The sequence below is a fragment of the Salarias fasciatus genome, chromosome 4, assembly GCF_902148845.1.
Source record: "Salarias fasciatus chromosome 4, fSalaFa1.1, whole genome shotgun sequence".
In the NCBI taxonomy this organism is placed as follows: Eukaryota; Metazoa; Chordata; class Actinopteri; order Blenniiformes; family Blenniidae; genus Salarias; species Salarias fasciatus.
In genome coordinates this window covers 19,904,719-19,921,124 of record NC_043748.1, presented here as the reverse complement: position 1 = coordinate 19,921,124, position 16,406 = coordinate 19,904,719, and the positions used below count along the sequence as shown (strand labels likewise).

General features: G+C 46.7%; 1 protein-coding gene across 1 annotated transcript; it reads left to right on the top strand.

Annotated features, from left to right (window-relative positions):
* The first annotated feature begins 1,285 nt into the window (after positions 1–1,285).
* Positions 1,286–15,552, top strand: LOC115386597 (double C2-like domain-containing protein alpha). Its single transcript, XM_030088987.1, has 11 exons — positions 1,286–1,393; positions 8,131–8,466; positions 8,571–8,650; positions 10,386–10,460; positions 10,802–10,911; positions 12,117–12,243; positions 12,360–12,419; positions 14,727–14,959; positions 15,043–15,124; positions 15,201–15,297; positions 15,389–15,552. The coding sequence occupies exons 2-11, from the start codon at positions 8,136–8,138 to the stop codon at positions 15,523–15,525; spliced, it is 1,332 nt and encodes a 443-aa protein (XP_029944847.1). The 5' UTR covers positions 1,286–1,393; positions 8,131–8,135; the 3' UTR covers positions 15,526–15,552.
* The last annotated feature ends 854 nt before the right edge of the window (positions 15,553–16,406 follow it).

Below are 16,406 nucleotides of genomic sequence, written 5' to 3'. Positions count from 1 at the left end.
CTCCAACAGGCTCGATGAATAAATCACAAACTGCTCCGCCTCATCCGTGACATCCATCACCCTTCAAGAAGCACGCGTGGAAACAAGCTCATTATCAGACCTCCAGCTCTTCTCCGTACAGTACAGCTCTCTGTTTTTAATAACGCTGCTCGCAATCAGGATGACGGAGCGAGATGCTCTCAAAGAATTATTTATGTTGAGTACAGTGCACCAAACGCTCCACCTCATAAGAAGAAATCCGTCTGAGGTTCAGGCTGAGGGGAGATTCTTCGACGTTTTTTGCCAAAGTTCGGACACATTTTCAGACTTTGGACCTGGGAGACGAAACATTTGCTGATCAGAAACCCGCTGCGGAGCCAAAGGTTAATAGCACTGGACGGCAGCTCCTCGCCGCTCACGGGCCGCAGTGGCCATACTCCTGCATTCAATCCCCTCCTTCATTACTGAGCGGAATTAAGAGGGAAGCGAAGCAGAGACTCGGACCGGTTCCTATGCTTCAGCTGGGAGAACGGGTCGTTTTAAGATATCTAAGTTAGCGGTTCAATCCTCGATGTGTGGAAGTGCCTTTGAGGAAAATCCCAAATGCTGAATTCCTAAGATAAAAATCCTTCCCTTCCACACACATACACACACAGAAGACCTTACTCTGATGAAACACACACACCATTTCCTCAAATCTAATAATTTCCCAGTGCAGCATAATGAGAGAATAACATGCTTCAACAGAAAGACTCCAAAAGGCACGAAATGTGGGAAAATTACAATAAAAAGATGAAGATGAGCGTCTCTGGTTTAGGTGGTATAAGGTAAGGAATCTTGTAGGAGGAGGAGGAGGAGGAGGAGGAGGAGGAGGAGGAGGAGGAGGAGGAGGAGGAGGAGGATGCATACGATGGATGCACACATGTATCATTAGCCGTCATTAAGCACAAATTATAGACAGCACGGAGGAGACAGATGCTGCAGTTGGCACTTTGTTTTGCTGTGGTTTGAGGAGGGGGTGGGGGTGTGGGAGGTGGGGGTGGGTGGGGGGGGGGGGGTTCTGAGGGGGGTTGGGGGAAGGGATTCTGGGAGGGGGGGTGTAATCTTATACATGTGTGGTGAGATTAAAGACGGAGCCTCATCCATATTGACGTTCCAGATAAACGTGAAGCTCAGGGAGGAAATATGGAACAGTGAGTGAAGGGAGGGGAGGACGACAGAAAGAAAGGGTTAAAAGTCCAAATCCATCACTGAGAGACTCTCCTCCTCCTCCTCCTCCTCCTCCTCCTCCTCTTCCTCTCTCTCTCTCGTTTTCTCACCACCTGTTAGTACGACTCTTCTCGCTGTCTCAGTCACTTCTTTGTATTGCTGCTGTTTGTTGTATTTGTGCAGGAATCAACTCACTCCTCCAGAGGTAAGTAAACATTTCTCCTCCTCCTCCTCCTCCTCCTCAGAGAGGAGCAGCATTTCTTATTTCACTGCTTTTTTTTTTTTTTCTTTCTTTCTTTGGGGATCGCCTCCCTTGCAGCAGCTCTTTGCAGGGGAGTGCTGAAAAAGTGGATTATTTTTACTGAAGGCTGCATGACGTTCGTGACTTTACTGAACATTTTATTGCACTTTATCATTCACCTTGGATCCAATTCATAGTTGCATTTTGAATTTTACTTTAATTATTCAAACAAATAACACACACAAAAAAAAAGATTACAGCAAAATGTCTGGCTGAACACTTTCTCTGTAACATGACTGTGTTGTTATTTCAGTAACTGTGTGGAAAGCTGCCTGTTAGCAGCATGAAATGCTGCATGTCAGCGCTCACCAGGCACCAAGGGTCAGGATGAAGTCCTAATGAAACAAACTTTAATCCAAATGACATTTGTTTGAATTCTCTTTGTGTGAAAGCAAATATCTATTGACAGAACAAAACACTTCAGTATCACCCAGAACCCAAATGAAACCTAAATGAACCATCCCAACCAACCAAGCCACAAAAGAGCCATCTCATCTAACTAAATGAAGAAAAAAAGCATTCAAAACCAACTGACCCAAAAGTAAGCATTTTCAAATAAACTAAACCAACATTAGAGACTGAATTTAGGCATTCTAAAAGAAATAAATTATTAAAATGTACTGAACCAAGAAAAGCAAAGTTAGAGCCATTTAAACAACCTCAACCAAGAAAATTGACATCTAAATCAACTAAATCAAGGAAAGAGACAACTAAACTAAGAAAATAGTGATCTAAACAGACTGAAATTGATAAAAATCACAGTCGCTTTCTCAGGTGGAACTGTTGGGTTTCCTCTGTAAAAGAGTTGTAATGATTGGTGGTATATAAATAAAGCTGAATTGAACTGAGCTGAATTAAGAAAATAGCATACTAAAAGTACTCATCACTTGACCGAGAAAAGAGCCATCGACGTCAACAAAACCGAAGGTAGAGCCATTTGAACCAACTAAATCGAGGAGAGACACAAATACACAAGCAAAACCGCAGTGTCAGGAACAGCCTCAGCCAACGAAGCCAGAGTCAGACCAATAACAACAACTGAACCCATCAACAGAACCTCAACCAACTAAACTATTATTAGAGCCATCTCAACTAACCACGGAAACAGCCACATAAGGTAACTTAACTAAGACCCCTGTAAAACTAATAAACCATTATTAAAGCCATCTAAACCAAGACGATGCATCTTAGAGGTATTTAATCTCACTTAACCAAGAAAAGAGCCATCTTAGCCAACTCAACCAAGGGTAGAGCCAAGAACACGAAGAAATTACAGATCTAAACCAACTACAAACAGAAAAGAGGAAACCAACTGAGTGGAAAAGAGCCATTTACATGAGCAAAGCCAAGGTTAGAGTCGCCTAAACCATTAAAACCAACACTAGACCGCCCAAACCAGCTAAACCAAGAAAACACTGGTCTAAAATAAACCATTATTAAAGGCATTTAAGCCAAGAAAATATCGGTAAGAAGTATGTAAATGCACTCAGAGACATCTAAGTGAACCAAAACTGAACAAGTGAAACATAAATTAATTCAGACAGAAAAGAGTCAACTAAACTAAGCTAATGGAGGCCAGAGTCTTCTAAACTAGATCAATTAAATATAAGGCTATCTAAGCCCACTAAACAAAGACTACTGTCCTTCAGATCAACTAAACTGGTATAAGAAGCATCTAAACCAAGAAAACTGTCAGATGCACCAAAACCTAAACCAATACTAGAGTAACTAAAGCCAAGAGTGGAGACGTCTACACCAAGTCACTGATTCTGTAAGTGTTCAATCAGAGCAGAGCCATCTGATCTAAGCTGAGGCGACTGATTGGTGACAGTGTGTGTTTGTGGAGAAATGCTGCTGTGAATGACGGCGGTACGGCGAGCAGGACCTCCTGAGGAGAAGGACTCGTGGTTCCTGGGTCGGAGGTGAAGGAATGTGGAGCGTCTGGAGGAGGAGTGGAAAGCTCTGACAGCTGTGATGGACCCGTCCTGCAGCGTCAGCACTTCAGATCCACTCTGGCCTTCAGAAATGTGGACTCTGTTCCCATGATGGGGAGTTCAGAGCAGGATTTATGGACCAGCCGAATACGTTTGATGCAACAGTTAAGAAATGGAGGCTAATGAATGAGAGCATCGTTAAAACTACTTGAGGTGGCGCCTGCTGTAGCGGGCGAGCGGCGCTGGGTGAGTCTGGATGTTGTTATTTTTCACAGCGCTCGCCTGTTAGAACTCCTGTCAAAAGCATAAATCCATGTGAATCCCGAGGGACGCCGGATGCCTCCACAGGCTGCTGCGGCTGGAAGCAGCCCTCATTAGAAAAAGCAGGAGAGGTGCATCTGAAGCACCGGGCTGACACACACACACACACACACACACACACGGAAACACACACTTCAAGGCTGCTGGAGGTCTGGCGTGGCGTGCCGGGGGTAGCCGATGCGGTGGAAGGAACGACGAGGCCCGCTGTGATGTTCTCTGCTGAACTGACCGGCTCTTTTTGTCCTCAGTCCGTCGTGCTTGGTAGAGAAATGTTCTCCGATGCAGAAGCAGGAACCACGAGGTTCTCCTTCTTCTCACGGAGGTCTGCAACCTTTAACAACCAGAAGAGCCATTTCTGTGACTTCAAATTTAACCCTGAGGCGAACACAGCTTCGTTTCATGTGTGATTTTGATGTACAGACAAAAACTGCTAGCTTATGTTGGATTTATGAAATTTCAATTGCGATTCAGGATGGTAAACATTCTCTTTTCATTTTCAGCATTTTCTTTGTTGAAATGGTGAAACTGCTAAAGTTAGGTACAGTTTTTCAACAAATTTGACATTTTAGTTTGGATCATCCTGAGGTCCAGGGAAAGAACTTTGGTCTCAGACATGTTTGGATCAATAACTGGATGAATGGATGAGGACGTGACTGATCAGGTCTAACAGGAAGTGGAGCGTCAGACCGCGTGTCTGGGAACAGAGTCAAACAGGAAGTGAGACGGTAGATGGAACAGGTATGAGTGAAGCTCGCACGTCCGCAAAGAATCTAGTTTCTCCTTCAAAACTGTGTCAGTGCAGTTTAGTTCTCTCTCACGAAGACACACACACAAACCCACACACACACACACACACACACAGCTCATTAAGCAGCTCCTTCCCGCTATGCTGTCAGATCTGCTGAAGAGAAACGAGCCGGTGCTGTGTGTGTGTGTGTGTGTGGGGGGGGGAATGGAGCTTCCCGCAGTGACTCTGAAGCGTCTCCACAGTTGGTTTTGGAGATGAATGCGGAATGCCTTCAGAGGTCTCTCTGTCTCATCAGCCTGGAGGACTCATCTGATGATACTCAATGCTTCAGGGGGAGAAATCTGGTCACCAAAACGTGATGAAACAAAGTAATGAGCAGCTGTCGGAGTGTGTCCAAACCTGCTCAGACTGACTGGACTCTGCCCGAGCTCAGCTCCCTCTATCTACATGTACTTTCCTGGCTCTGCGCTCCCGCCGAGCCTCTTTGTGCTGAGATCTGAGTTTCTCCGGCAGGACCATCCTGTCTGGGGATTTCTTTATGGCCCACAGGCCGGATCAGAGCGACTGTGAAGCTGCTTATTAGTGACTAACTGGACCCTGGATAATCCGACAGAAGAGACGGAGCCTTCTGCATACAGCCAGCCACGCTGAGCAGCCACAATATCTGGATTACAACCAGCAAGAGACACAAGGCATGCTGGGAAAAATCACCCAGGGTTCATGCGGGAACTGGTGTGATTCCAGAATGAATCCATCACCAGGGCGACACACGTCTGTGTGTAGTTGACTGTATGTATATTCTCTCCTTAAATTCTACTAAAACCACATTATCTGAAATCAGTTCATTTATCATTTTATATATGAGAAAATCATTTAACTTTCTATTGAAAGCAGTGCTGTCATGCGATTAAAAAAATTAATCTAATTAATTATAGGATTTGTAATTAATTAATCTAATTAATCACATTTTAATCTTATATCTGCTTTAGGTCCCCAAGTGAAGAATTGGAATTCAGGGACGTTGCAGAATTGTGGAGCATGACTCATCAAATGAATCCACCGAGAAGAGAAGGTTTGAAATCCACACTTTTACTGATGATGAATGAAGCTCAGTCAGGACACCTCGTCCGAAATAAATTCTGAGCCAAATCAGGCAACTCAAATAACACCTTCAGTGTGTTTCATTAATGAAATTCAAAAGAAGAAAAAGTTTAAGTACATCCCAGCAAACCAGTTCGGCCTGGGGCACTATTCAAAAATGCAGTAAAATGTAGATTTAGAAAAATTCTGAAATAAAATGAGGCTGAGTCTCAAAAAGCCACTGAAGCAAACTAAAGTCAACATGAATACTGAAGCTAACTCAATACAGCAGTTCAAAATGAATACTATAACCATAACATGCCTCTAAATCAGACAACAACTCCATTCACACTGAATTGCCACTCAAGTGTGCTATAATTAATCTTAGATTATTTTTTTTAATGCATTAATGTATAATTGTAATGGTGTAATTAATTAATTTAATTAATGCATTAAAATGACAGCCCTAATTGAAATATATTTGAACGTTAAAATTTAAACTGAACACACAAAACAGACAAATTACTTCTATACATCAAGTCAGCAATTAAATGGATTGAAATGTTGCTGATCAATACATATGTGATAGTGTTGATCTGTGTTAAAGGTAATCAAAATGTTTAATCCCAACATGTAGTTAAAAATAATCTGTATTATTTATACATATTTGTATATTTTGTTCCTGTTGTATTTTAAGATTTATGTTGTATATAAATTTAGATCTTTTCTTCTTTTAGATTTCTATTATTGTTCTCATTAATATTTGCACTGTTACTTATTATTCTTTATTTATTTTCACACACCTGTTCTGACTGAGCCCAGAGAAACAGGAAGACCAGGGGAGGACGACAGGCCAGGTCTGGGTTATAAAACAATCAAATCTAAAGATTACATGCTGAATCCATTTTTAGAAAATGGAAATATTACGAAACCACAACAAACATGCCAAGAGAGGACCGCCCACGAAAAAACTCCGACCAGAAAAAGAGAGAATTAATTAGGGAAGCAAGCAGAAATAACTCTGAAGAGATGAATCTTCAGTGAGGAGGTGGGAGAATCTGTCAGGACCATTCTGAGCGGAAGCCTCAAATTCCACAGAGCCGGACTTTAGGCTGAAAAACAAACCTTTCAATAAGGCCAGCTGTAGACCGAGTGTCCAGAAATAGAACTTCTTCATGATAAAAAGTTTAATAAAAGACATCCTGTCGACATCCCAAAGAAATGGAAGCAGAGACTGAAATAGTGCAACACAACCCAACAAAAACTCAGCAACTCACTGTGAAGCACGGCGGCGGCAGCATCATGATGTGGGGATGTCTCCAGGAAAACCGGTAAGAAGTGCAGGGAAGCTGAAACGACGGCAAATACAGAGATATCCTTCAAAGAAACTCCGCCGGGGCCTCGTCTGGTGAATGAGCCACACCCGAGGCCACCAGCTGAGTCCCTGCTTCATTCACTGAGAGCTCATGTGTGGCCATCCAGGATTCAGGATGGACATACCGACTGACCGATCGACCGACCGACTGCTCACCTCGCCTCAGATCATCTCTTAGTCTGTCTCCTTTGGATTTGTCTGCTTTTGAGTCCGTTTCGGACTGATTCTGGTTTGGTTTGCTGCTTCAGCCTCATGTAAACATACAGACTTGTCACTCCGGAGACTTTGGTTTGCCTCTCTAAGCTTTATTCCAGGGGTGTCCAACCCTGGACCTACAGTTTCTTGGATGTTTCTTTGCTTCAGTACATCTGAATCTGATGCCATCTCTCAATAAGGAGCCCCTCACTGCAACAGGAATAGACCTAAAACATGGGAGACGGTTTCCTTCCAGGACCAGGATCCGACCTGAGTCCAGATTTGTCGTATCTGTGTCTGAAGTCCAAATAAAGATTGTTACATTTATTGCACTAAGGTCTTGTCTTACCCGATGGCACCAGTTGTTTGCTGTTGTTGTTGTTTTTTTTTTTCAGAATAATTTTGAATAAGTTTGTTGTTCCACTTCGTCTGTTTGGTGTATTTTCTCCCAGCACGTCGCATGAAATCAAAAATAATAATGCATTTAAATTCCAAGTTTGTCTTTGTCAGTTCTTTGTGTGTGTTTTTTAATGAGTTCATTTTATTTCTCATCCCATCTCAGGCTTGTTTTTTTTTTTTTTTCTTATTGGGTAATTCATTTTGTGCATCGCGCTCCGGCTCCCTGTGGTTGCTTTAGAGTGCTTTATAAATAAAGATGGATTGGACGTCTGCTGTTTCTTCATGTAAATTGTTTCTCCGTGACGGCTGCTTCCCTGCAGTCGCTGTTTCAGGGCAGACCTCAGAAATAATCGTCCCAGTTTCTGGGTTACGGGTCCGAGAGCCGGTCTGGATGCCGGCGAGGGAAAGATGAAGCCTGACCCTCGATTGAGAATGACTTAGAACTTCTACCAATAGATGGATTAAACCATAGCTTCATGAGTTGATGGAACAAAGAGCAGCGTTGATGCTGTATCTGGGAGTGTATCCAGGTGCTCCAGCGTTCCTTCCTGTTACCCGGGGCTCTGAGGGCGTCTCTTCATGTCTGCAGACTCTATGACGGTGCGGAGAGGAAACAAGCTCAGCATCTCCATCCAGGAACACATGGCCATCGACGTCTGCCCCGGCCCCATCAGGCCCATCCGACAGATCTCCGCCTACTTCCCGCGCCTGTCCCCCACCTCGCCCACCCCCGTCTCGCCCAGCCCCGCCTTCTCACCGCCGGCCCTCAGCCCCAGCTCGGTGACCTCGGGGACGGGCGCCGCCCAGCTCCTGTCCCCTCTGCTGGCTCACGGCCACCATGGCGGCGGCGGCGGCGGCTCGCTGTCGCTGACGAGCAGCGTGGAGACGTCGGTGGAGATCAACAGCTCGGACAGCGACGACTGCAGTAAGACTTTCAGCTCCCCGACCTCTGACCGCTGACCTTCTCCAGAAGTGTGAATTCCTGTGTGGACGTGTTGACTGTGTGTGTCCTGCTGTGTGTCTCTGCAGCGGCTCTGGGGACGCTGGAGTTCGAGCTGAGATACGACCACGGCTCCAGCGAGCTGCACTGCACCGTCCTGCGGGCCAAGGTCTGACACCGACTCCTCACACTTCCTGTTCGCAGAGAGAAACGCCTCACCGAGGCCTCAGGCTGTGTTTTCTGCTGCGGAGGGGGAAATAAGTTCACACTTTTAGAAAAGCCTAAACGGGTATTTGAGAAACCGCTGTGCTGCACTCACAGCCTGGCGCGAGAGGAAGCTTCTAAAATCGGATTGGGAAAGATTTGCAAAGCTGGTGTGGAGTTTGACTGGTCTGATGATTCCCTTCTCTCTTAAAGAGCTGATTTCTAAAATGGTTTTGCTTGGTGTCCCTGGCACTGCTGTCGCGTCGCGTCTTCTCTGTTGAGTCTGCTGGAGTCACGTCGTCGTCGCGGACGCGGCCGATGCCTCCGTTCTTTATCCGTGACGCGTTGATGTCCCTCACGTTGCAGGAGTGTGATCTGTCTTCCTGTCCACTGTCTCTCCTCCAGCTTCTCGTGTCTTGTCGCTCCACCTTGTCTGCTCGTCTGTCTCCATCACTCCCCGCTGCGTCTCGTCCGGCTCGGCCTCCCGGTGTGTATTCAAAGGTTTGTGTGTGTGTCTGTGTGTGTGTGTGTGTGTGTGTGTGGGTTGATTCATTCTGTTCGGTGTTCTTGTTGTTTCCGTCCTGGTCTCTGTGTCTTCGGTTTCAGACCTGAGTCGTGGTTTGTGTGTGAACCTTCACACTCTGGAGGTTTCCTCTGATGTAGAAACAAAGCGGCGCGCCGCTCCCCCCTCCTGCTGCCGATGCAGATACAGACTCTGCAGCTTGGTGCAGTTCGGAAATCTAGATCAGGCTGAAAAAGCTCAGTTTCCTCTCGATGGAGGAGACGCGAGCAGCCGAGCTGTGAGCCCTTCATCTGCTGGTTTCCCCCTTCGAGTGGCTCCTCAGACAATGATTTCCCCGCAGGTTTCGCCTCCTTTCCCGCCGCCTCAGATGTGAGCAGGTGAATGAAGTGCGAGCAGCCTGCAGTGCAGATATCCTCTTTGTGCAGGACTGAGATTTTACTGCTGCTGCGCCCGCAGAGCGGCTGCGGACACCGGCGTCTCGGAGGGAGCGTGAATAAATCGTGCACGGGGTGAAAAAAAGATCATTATCAACTCCAAGCGGCTCTGAATGCTGCACAGCAGATTAAAATACATTTGAAGTCGGTTCACAGACGTGTATCAACTTCCGTTCTCAGTCTGAGGCTTAACATAATGATTCCCTGCAGCTGGCAAAAAAAAAAAAAAAAAAAAAAGTCAAAACAAAATGTTTGTTTCTCAGCAGCCTGACATCAGCCTGCAGCATCACATTCATAATTAGAAATGAAACGCTGAAGGTGTCTTGGAGCAGAGGAGCTGAAATATCGCTCTCGCTCGTGCTGGGCAATGATTAAAAACTGGGATTAATCACATTGTTACGCACAACAATTAGCAATGAATTCAGAAGCAGCGGGAGTTTAAATGGAAACTAACGACGAATGAATTGTTAATCAATAAGTGAGTTGGTGGGATTAAACACGCCGGTGGCGAGGAGGCGGAGTCGGGAGTTTATCGGCACTTTCAAGAGGCTGCAGCTTGTCAACAAAAAGTAGAAAAAGGTGTTCATTCATAAATGTCTTTGACGACAGAACTGAAAACTTCCCTGGACTGTTGTTCTTTATCCGCCGTATTTGAGCCTTTCTGTGTTTCCTTGTTCCGCCTGCAGAGGAACTGAAGACGCTGGTCTCCTCTCCAGCTCTCTGACTGTCCTTCTGTCCCGCAGGGCCTGAAGCCGATGGACTTCAACGGCCTGGCCGACCCGTACGTCAAGCTGCACCTGCTGCCCGGCGCCTGCAAGGTGAGGGAGTTCAGAGACGGCGAGCTGTTCCCGACAGACGCTCTGCTCCAGGCCCGCCTGGTCAGCGGTCTGACCCGATCAGACCAGAGACCGGCTGCTGGTGGGCGGGATCTGGAGACACGCCCCCAGAACCCAGCAGGACTCCTGCCCAGACGCAGCATCTTCTTCTTCATAGTAGTTTGATTCTAGATGAAAACTCCTGATAATGATGTGACCGATGCTGTTGAGGGTCAAAGGTCGTCCACAGTGGTGACCTTTCCACTCCGAGGCCTCGATGCTTCTCTAACCCAGAGTCTGGCGCTGCACAGTGACGCCTCCTCTCTCCTGCCTCGGTCCTCCAGGCCAACAAGCTGAAGACGAAGACGATCCGGAACTGTCTGAACCCGGTGTGGAACGAGACGCTGACGTACGTGGGCATCACGGAGGAGGACATGCACCGGAAGACGCTCAGGTGGGTCAAGGCGGGAACTCAGGGACGCTCAGAGGTGATCCCAACCGGAACCGGAAGCTCCTCAGTTTGCTTCTCTTCAGGCAGACGTTTACTTTCAAACAACACATCCTGACTGCTGCTTTTTCTGTTCATATTATAAATACAAATCAGTGGATTTCATCTTTAGATTTGAGTCAAATGCAGCAAAAAATACATGAAGAATTGAAAGAAAGATGTAAACACAGTTGTAACAGTTTTTTGTTGTGAACATTTGATGGTTTTGACACTCAGACGACGTGCTGACAGCTGTTTCCTGCCGGAAGCAGGAAGTCACACAAACAGCTGTCAAAGGCTGTGAAAGGAATTACAGAAATTGTAATTTATGGTGTCAAATGATCATTTTCAAGTCCTGTAAAATGATAAAAGTGACTGGGGTCATTGCAAAGAAAGTGTAGCCCAAATACAAGATATCAAAACTAAATTTAAGAAACTTACTCGTAAAACTAGTGAAATGATCTGTCCATGCAGCAAGTACATTTTACTTAAAAAGAGATCTTGATATAATATCTCTATCTTAAATAAAAAGTAAGTAATAAGTATCCTAATTCCAGTGGGACGAGACATTTTGACTGAAAACAAGACTGATGAACTCGGTAAGATTTTGAGTATTTGCGGTTTTTGCAGTGAAAATATTGTCTGAAAAAGTTTATTATCATAAAAGCTGATTAAACACAATTCTAAAGTTATAAGAAGCAATTAATTGTCATTGAATTAAAGGCTATTTAAGTGATTTAAGTTTAAAAGAGATTATTTACAGTTATTAAATTAAAATGTGGTGACAGGTAATGAAAGGTGGCTGAACATTATGAAATATAATTTATGTGATAAAAGGTTATTTAAGTTATTTTTACCATCTCCTTGCTGTTTTTTTACTTTGTTATCTGATTACGTGAATCAGATTAGTTTAATTTGAACATTGTAATCTGATTTCTTGCATCTGTTGACATAGATTCATTCTAATGTGAGTATTACAACCAGATGGGTCACATGAAGCTACCTGGATCACTTCAACTGGATCTCTTTAGTCTGATCACGGTTATGTGATGAAATTACTATGATCTCAACAGTTTTATGCTATTTCTTGGAGTTTGCATGTTCTCCCTGTCTGAGTTTGTACTTCCTCAGTCTATAAATGTATGTGTGTGTGTGTGTGTGCGCGCGCGCAGGTTGTCGGTGTGCGACGAGGACAAACTGACTCACAACGAGCTGATCGGAGAATCGCGAGTTTCTCTGAAGCGAGTCAAAGCCAACGTGACCAAACACTTCAACACCTGCCTGGAGCACCCACCACCGGTAACACACACATACCCAGACACACACACACACACACACACACACACACACACACACACACACACACACACACACACACACACACAGCCCTCTCTGACGCTGTGCTGTCCCTCCAGCTGCCCTCTCCCACTGCCATGGGCGAAGCCCTCAGAGGAATCTCCTGCTACCTTCGAGAGGTAAACAGCGTTTTCCTTCAGTTTGGTCTTTGGAGGAAGGCGGGCCGCCGATGAGTCTCTGCAAACACGGAACAGTGTCGTTATTCAGACCAAACATGCTCGAGTAACGAAGATTGTAATACCGAACCAGACCTGAACGTGCTGATTGGTCGAGCCTCTCCCTCGCTCTCTGAGACATCGTCATCAAGTAAACTCAACACTTTAAACTTTATAGTTTGAATTTTAAAGGTTATTAAAGCACTATACTTCACCAGTCCGACCCGTTCCCCGGTTCCCAGAATGCATGGCGGTGTAGTGCAGGCTGACGGCAGGAGGACAGGGGGGTCACAGTGTGTCGGAGCTCCAGGCTGCATGTTCTGAATCCAACATGTGAGGCTCCGAGTTTTTCTTTTGAACTCTGACGCCGACGAGCTCCGGGCTCTGGAGGAGTTTCTGAGCTGAACTTGGAGGTTTTCTCGGCGGAGGTTCATCCTCTGCTCGGCTCCTCTGACCCACAGCGAGCTTGTTAGCGGCCTGGCCGTCTCCCCGGGCGTTTTAACAAGCGCCGAGGTTTTTCCCGGTTTTAAAATTGATCTGCTGCTTGGTGACAAACAGGAGCTCTTTCTCCTGTAATGACTCACCTGCACACAGTTTGTTAAACACAAGAAAACATTTTGTTCCTCCGGTGAGAAACACGTTTCCCTTCGTCGACGGAGAAATGACCTTTCGGGCGAACGAGTCTGTTGTAATTAGAGCTGTTTTCCCCTCGGCGGCGAGGAGGAGGCTTCTCTCTGCAGCAGGACGCCGCATGCAGGCTTCCACTGCAGCACAGCAGCTCGTCCTCGGCTCTGCAGCTAAAATCTCCGTCAGCGCAGGATCAGGTCCACAGCACCACGCTCACCGGGGGGGGGGGGGGGGGGTTGGCGTGGGCGGGAGACACATCCTGCCAAGCCGCTCTGACTAAAATCCATCGATCTGCTTATTTCTGACCTTTTTCTGCTTCTGCGAGCCGTTTTGGTGATTGGTGGTGGGAGGCGAGCTCACTGCAGCTGAATACAAATAAAACCAAATCTTTTGTCTCTCAAACCCCTCTGGAGGGGCCGAGCGGAGGTACGGGAGGTAAACCGTCGAAGGTGGGGGCAGGAAACGACACCTCGGGGGGCGACGGCGGAGGAAGAGGCGCTGCTCTTCCTGTGCTGGGATGATGAAATCAAAGAGCCCAGTTTTAATGAAGTGTCAGTGGAGTCGGGATTAAAGGAGCCGGGCAGGAAAGTCACCAGGCAGACGGATTTCACGCTGATTAAAGATGTCAGAAACGACAAAACAAAGCAAAATGTGCCGCACGAAAATTTAACTCCCATCAGTGTCATCATCTGAGAACAAATCCAGTCTGAACCCTTTGAGACAAAAGGATCATTAATGAAAACAGACGGTTCATTCTGAAGATCTGAAAGCATTTCCCCAACTTCTCATTTTCCAAAAAACAACAGACAATATCTGAATGCCAGAGTCATGTTTACTTTTCTCCCTGACGGATTGAGAAACTGCAGAAGGTTCGTCAGAGCTGAAGTCAGTCTGTCTGGAGGAGTGAATCAGGCCCCGTTCACAGGCGTCAGCACATGTTCAGCAGATGGACAACATGGTCGTCTGTCCAGACCATTGATGGTCTATAAAAGATGGATAAAACTCACGTGGCGTCCCCCACAGCGTTCTGAAATCCTGTGTTTGAAACCGGATGTAAATGTGATTGGCCCAGCCCGTCACGTGACCGCATCATGTGGACAGAGGGGGCGCTGTGACAGGGCGATTCATGCAAAACGTTAACTCAGAAAATAAGATCAACAGATGATTTATGTGAAAATGAGTCTGGTGTCTACACGGTTGTAGACAGTAATGATAGAGACCAGAACATGTTCTGAAACCGGGCGCTTTATATGTTTATATTATATGCACTCTTAACATCATCGCCCCCTGCTGGAATATCACCAGTATTGCAGCTTTTCTGCATTTCAGCATTATCTTCATGTTTTACCAGCAGAGCTTGGCGCTGGGTCCAGACAAATGTCCGTGAACTGCCCATTGTGAGCGTTTTATAGTGTATTAAAGGGTGTGGTTTCATTACAGCGCCCACTAGTGGCCAGCATGCTATTTCTCCCATTTCTGGGCAAAACCTTTCTGACATGAAAAAGTAAAACACGATCACGTGAAACCGTCATCAGGTATTGTCCATGGATTAAACTAATTAAATTCACCTCATTAAGCTAAAGTATTCCCATTAAATGAAAGCAGCTGATGGGATCTTAATGACGGCTCTGGTCTGGTCTGCAGTGGGAGAACGAGCAGCTGCACAGTCTGGAGGAACGAGGTCGTCTTCTTCTGTCGCTGCAGTTCCTGCCTCCGCTCAGCTCGGAGGATGAAGGTGTGGAGGGAGGAGGAGGAGGAGGAGGAGAGGAGGGAGGCGGTGAGGGCCGCCATCGCGGCGGCCTCTGTGTGGGCGTGAAGCGCTGCGCCCACCTGGCAGCCATGGACGTGAACGGATTCTCCGACCCCTACGTGAAGATGTGAGCGCCGTGACAGACGGCCGTTAAAGCGCGGCGGGGGGAACCACGGCTTTATTTTGACTCGCACCTCCTCTGTTTCCCAGATACCTGAAGCCCGACAGCGAGAAGAAATCCAAACACAAAACAGCCGTGATGAAGAAAACGCTGAACCCCGAGTTCAACGAGGTGAGAGCGGCGGCGGGTTCGATCCCGAGGGGCTTTAACACTGCGCCTCATACACCTGAACGTCTCTGATCCGCAGGAGTTTTTCTACGAGATCTCTCTGGCAGAGCTCGCTAACAAGACCCTGGAGGTGACGGTGTGGGACTACGACATCGGACGGTCCAACGACTTCATCGGTAAGACTCCAACTCACCGCCTCGGCTTCTGCTTTCTGATTGGTTAATATAAGAACCAGTTGGTCCCCGTCGGCCTGTCTCTGGTCCTCAGGCGGCGTCTGCCTCAGCGGCCTCTCCCAGGGTGACGCCCTCCGCCACTGGACGGACTGCCTGAAGAACAAAGGCTGCAGGGTGGAGCGCTGGCACATCCTGACCAACGAGCTTCCCCAGACCTTCAGCCACGACTAACCCGCACCGGGTTCCCCGGGTCCCCGGGTTACCTCACCATAACCACCGCCGGGCGGGTCGGCCAGCAGCCGGGACCGGTTGATGTCGGCCGAGCCGGCCCGAGGCTTCATCTTCCTCCAGAGACGCATCGCAGGTCTTTTCTACTGGCAACTTTCATCCCCGTCCACAGCCCCACGTCCGGAGGAGCCGGGAATCACTTTAAATGTAACGAACCGTCCGAAAGATGTAAAAACTGACCAACGCGATTTAACCGGTAAACTAACAGACAGGTTTAAAGTCCGTTTATACGACAACATTTTCAAATGAAAACAGAAAACTTTCGTTGAGTTGTGGGAGTCCGTTTACACAATAACGTTGCTCGAAGTCACTGGAAATGCAATTTTCGGAAAACAGCGTCAACCTCCATGTCTGCCTCACGACTCACTGGTTTCTTCACCTGAACAAACAACAGCACCATCTCCTGGCCTGGCATGCTCACTGCATCGCTCTCAGTGTTTCTGCCCGTTCCCGTAGAAACGGACATCGTTTTCAAAATGCTGCCTTGTTAAACTTTGCGAAACTTGAGTAGTCACTCAAAACGTTGTCGTGTAAACGGCGCCTCAGAGAGGCTGGGACAGCGGGGCTTGCATGTTTGATGTTTTACACCATGTCTCAACTTCACTGAGAAGGTATTTTGAAGTTCTGCATTAAAAATAAAAAAAAATATTAAAAAAAATAGAGGGACAAACTGACCAATAACTGCAGGAACCTAAAGGGGATTTAAAGACTGAAGCACAAATTTGGGCGGCTTTGTGTCAAACTCTGACCAGTTCATATCACACGGATTATATTGCACTCTTCGTACAACTGTGAACAAAACAAAGTGCATCTTGTTCTCGATG

Bases quoted from the DNA above. Each gene is read 5' to 3' on its own strand.
- LOC115386597 (XM_030088987.1), top strand. From the start codon at position 8,136: ATGACGGTGCGGAGAGGAAACAAGCTCAGCATCTCCATCCAGGAACAC. The intron at 10,461-10,801 runs GTGAGGGAGTTC...TCGGTCCTCCAG, and splicing joins TGCTGCCCGGCGCCTGCAAG to GCCAACAAGCTGAAGACGAA. The intron at 12,244-12,359 runs GTAACACACACA...CTGTCCCTCCAG, and splicing joins GCCTGGAGCACCCACCACCG to CTGCCCTCTCCCACTGCCAT.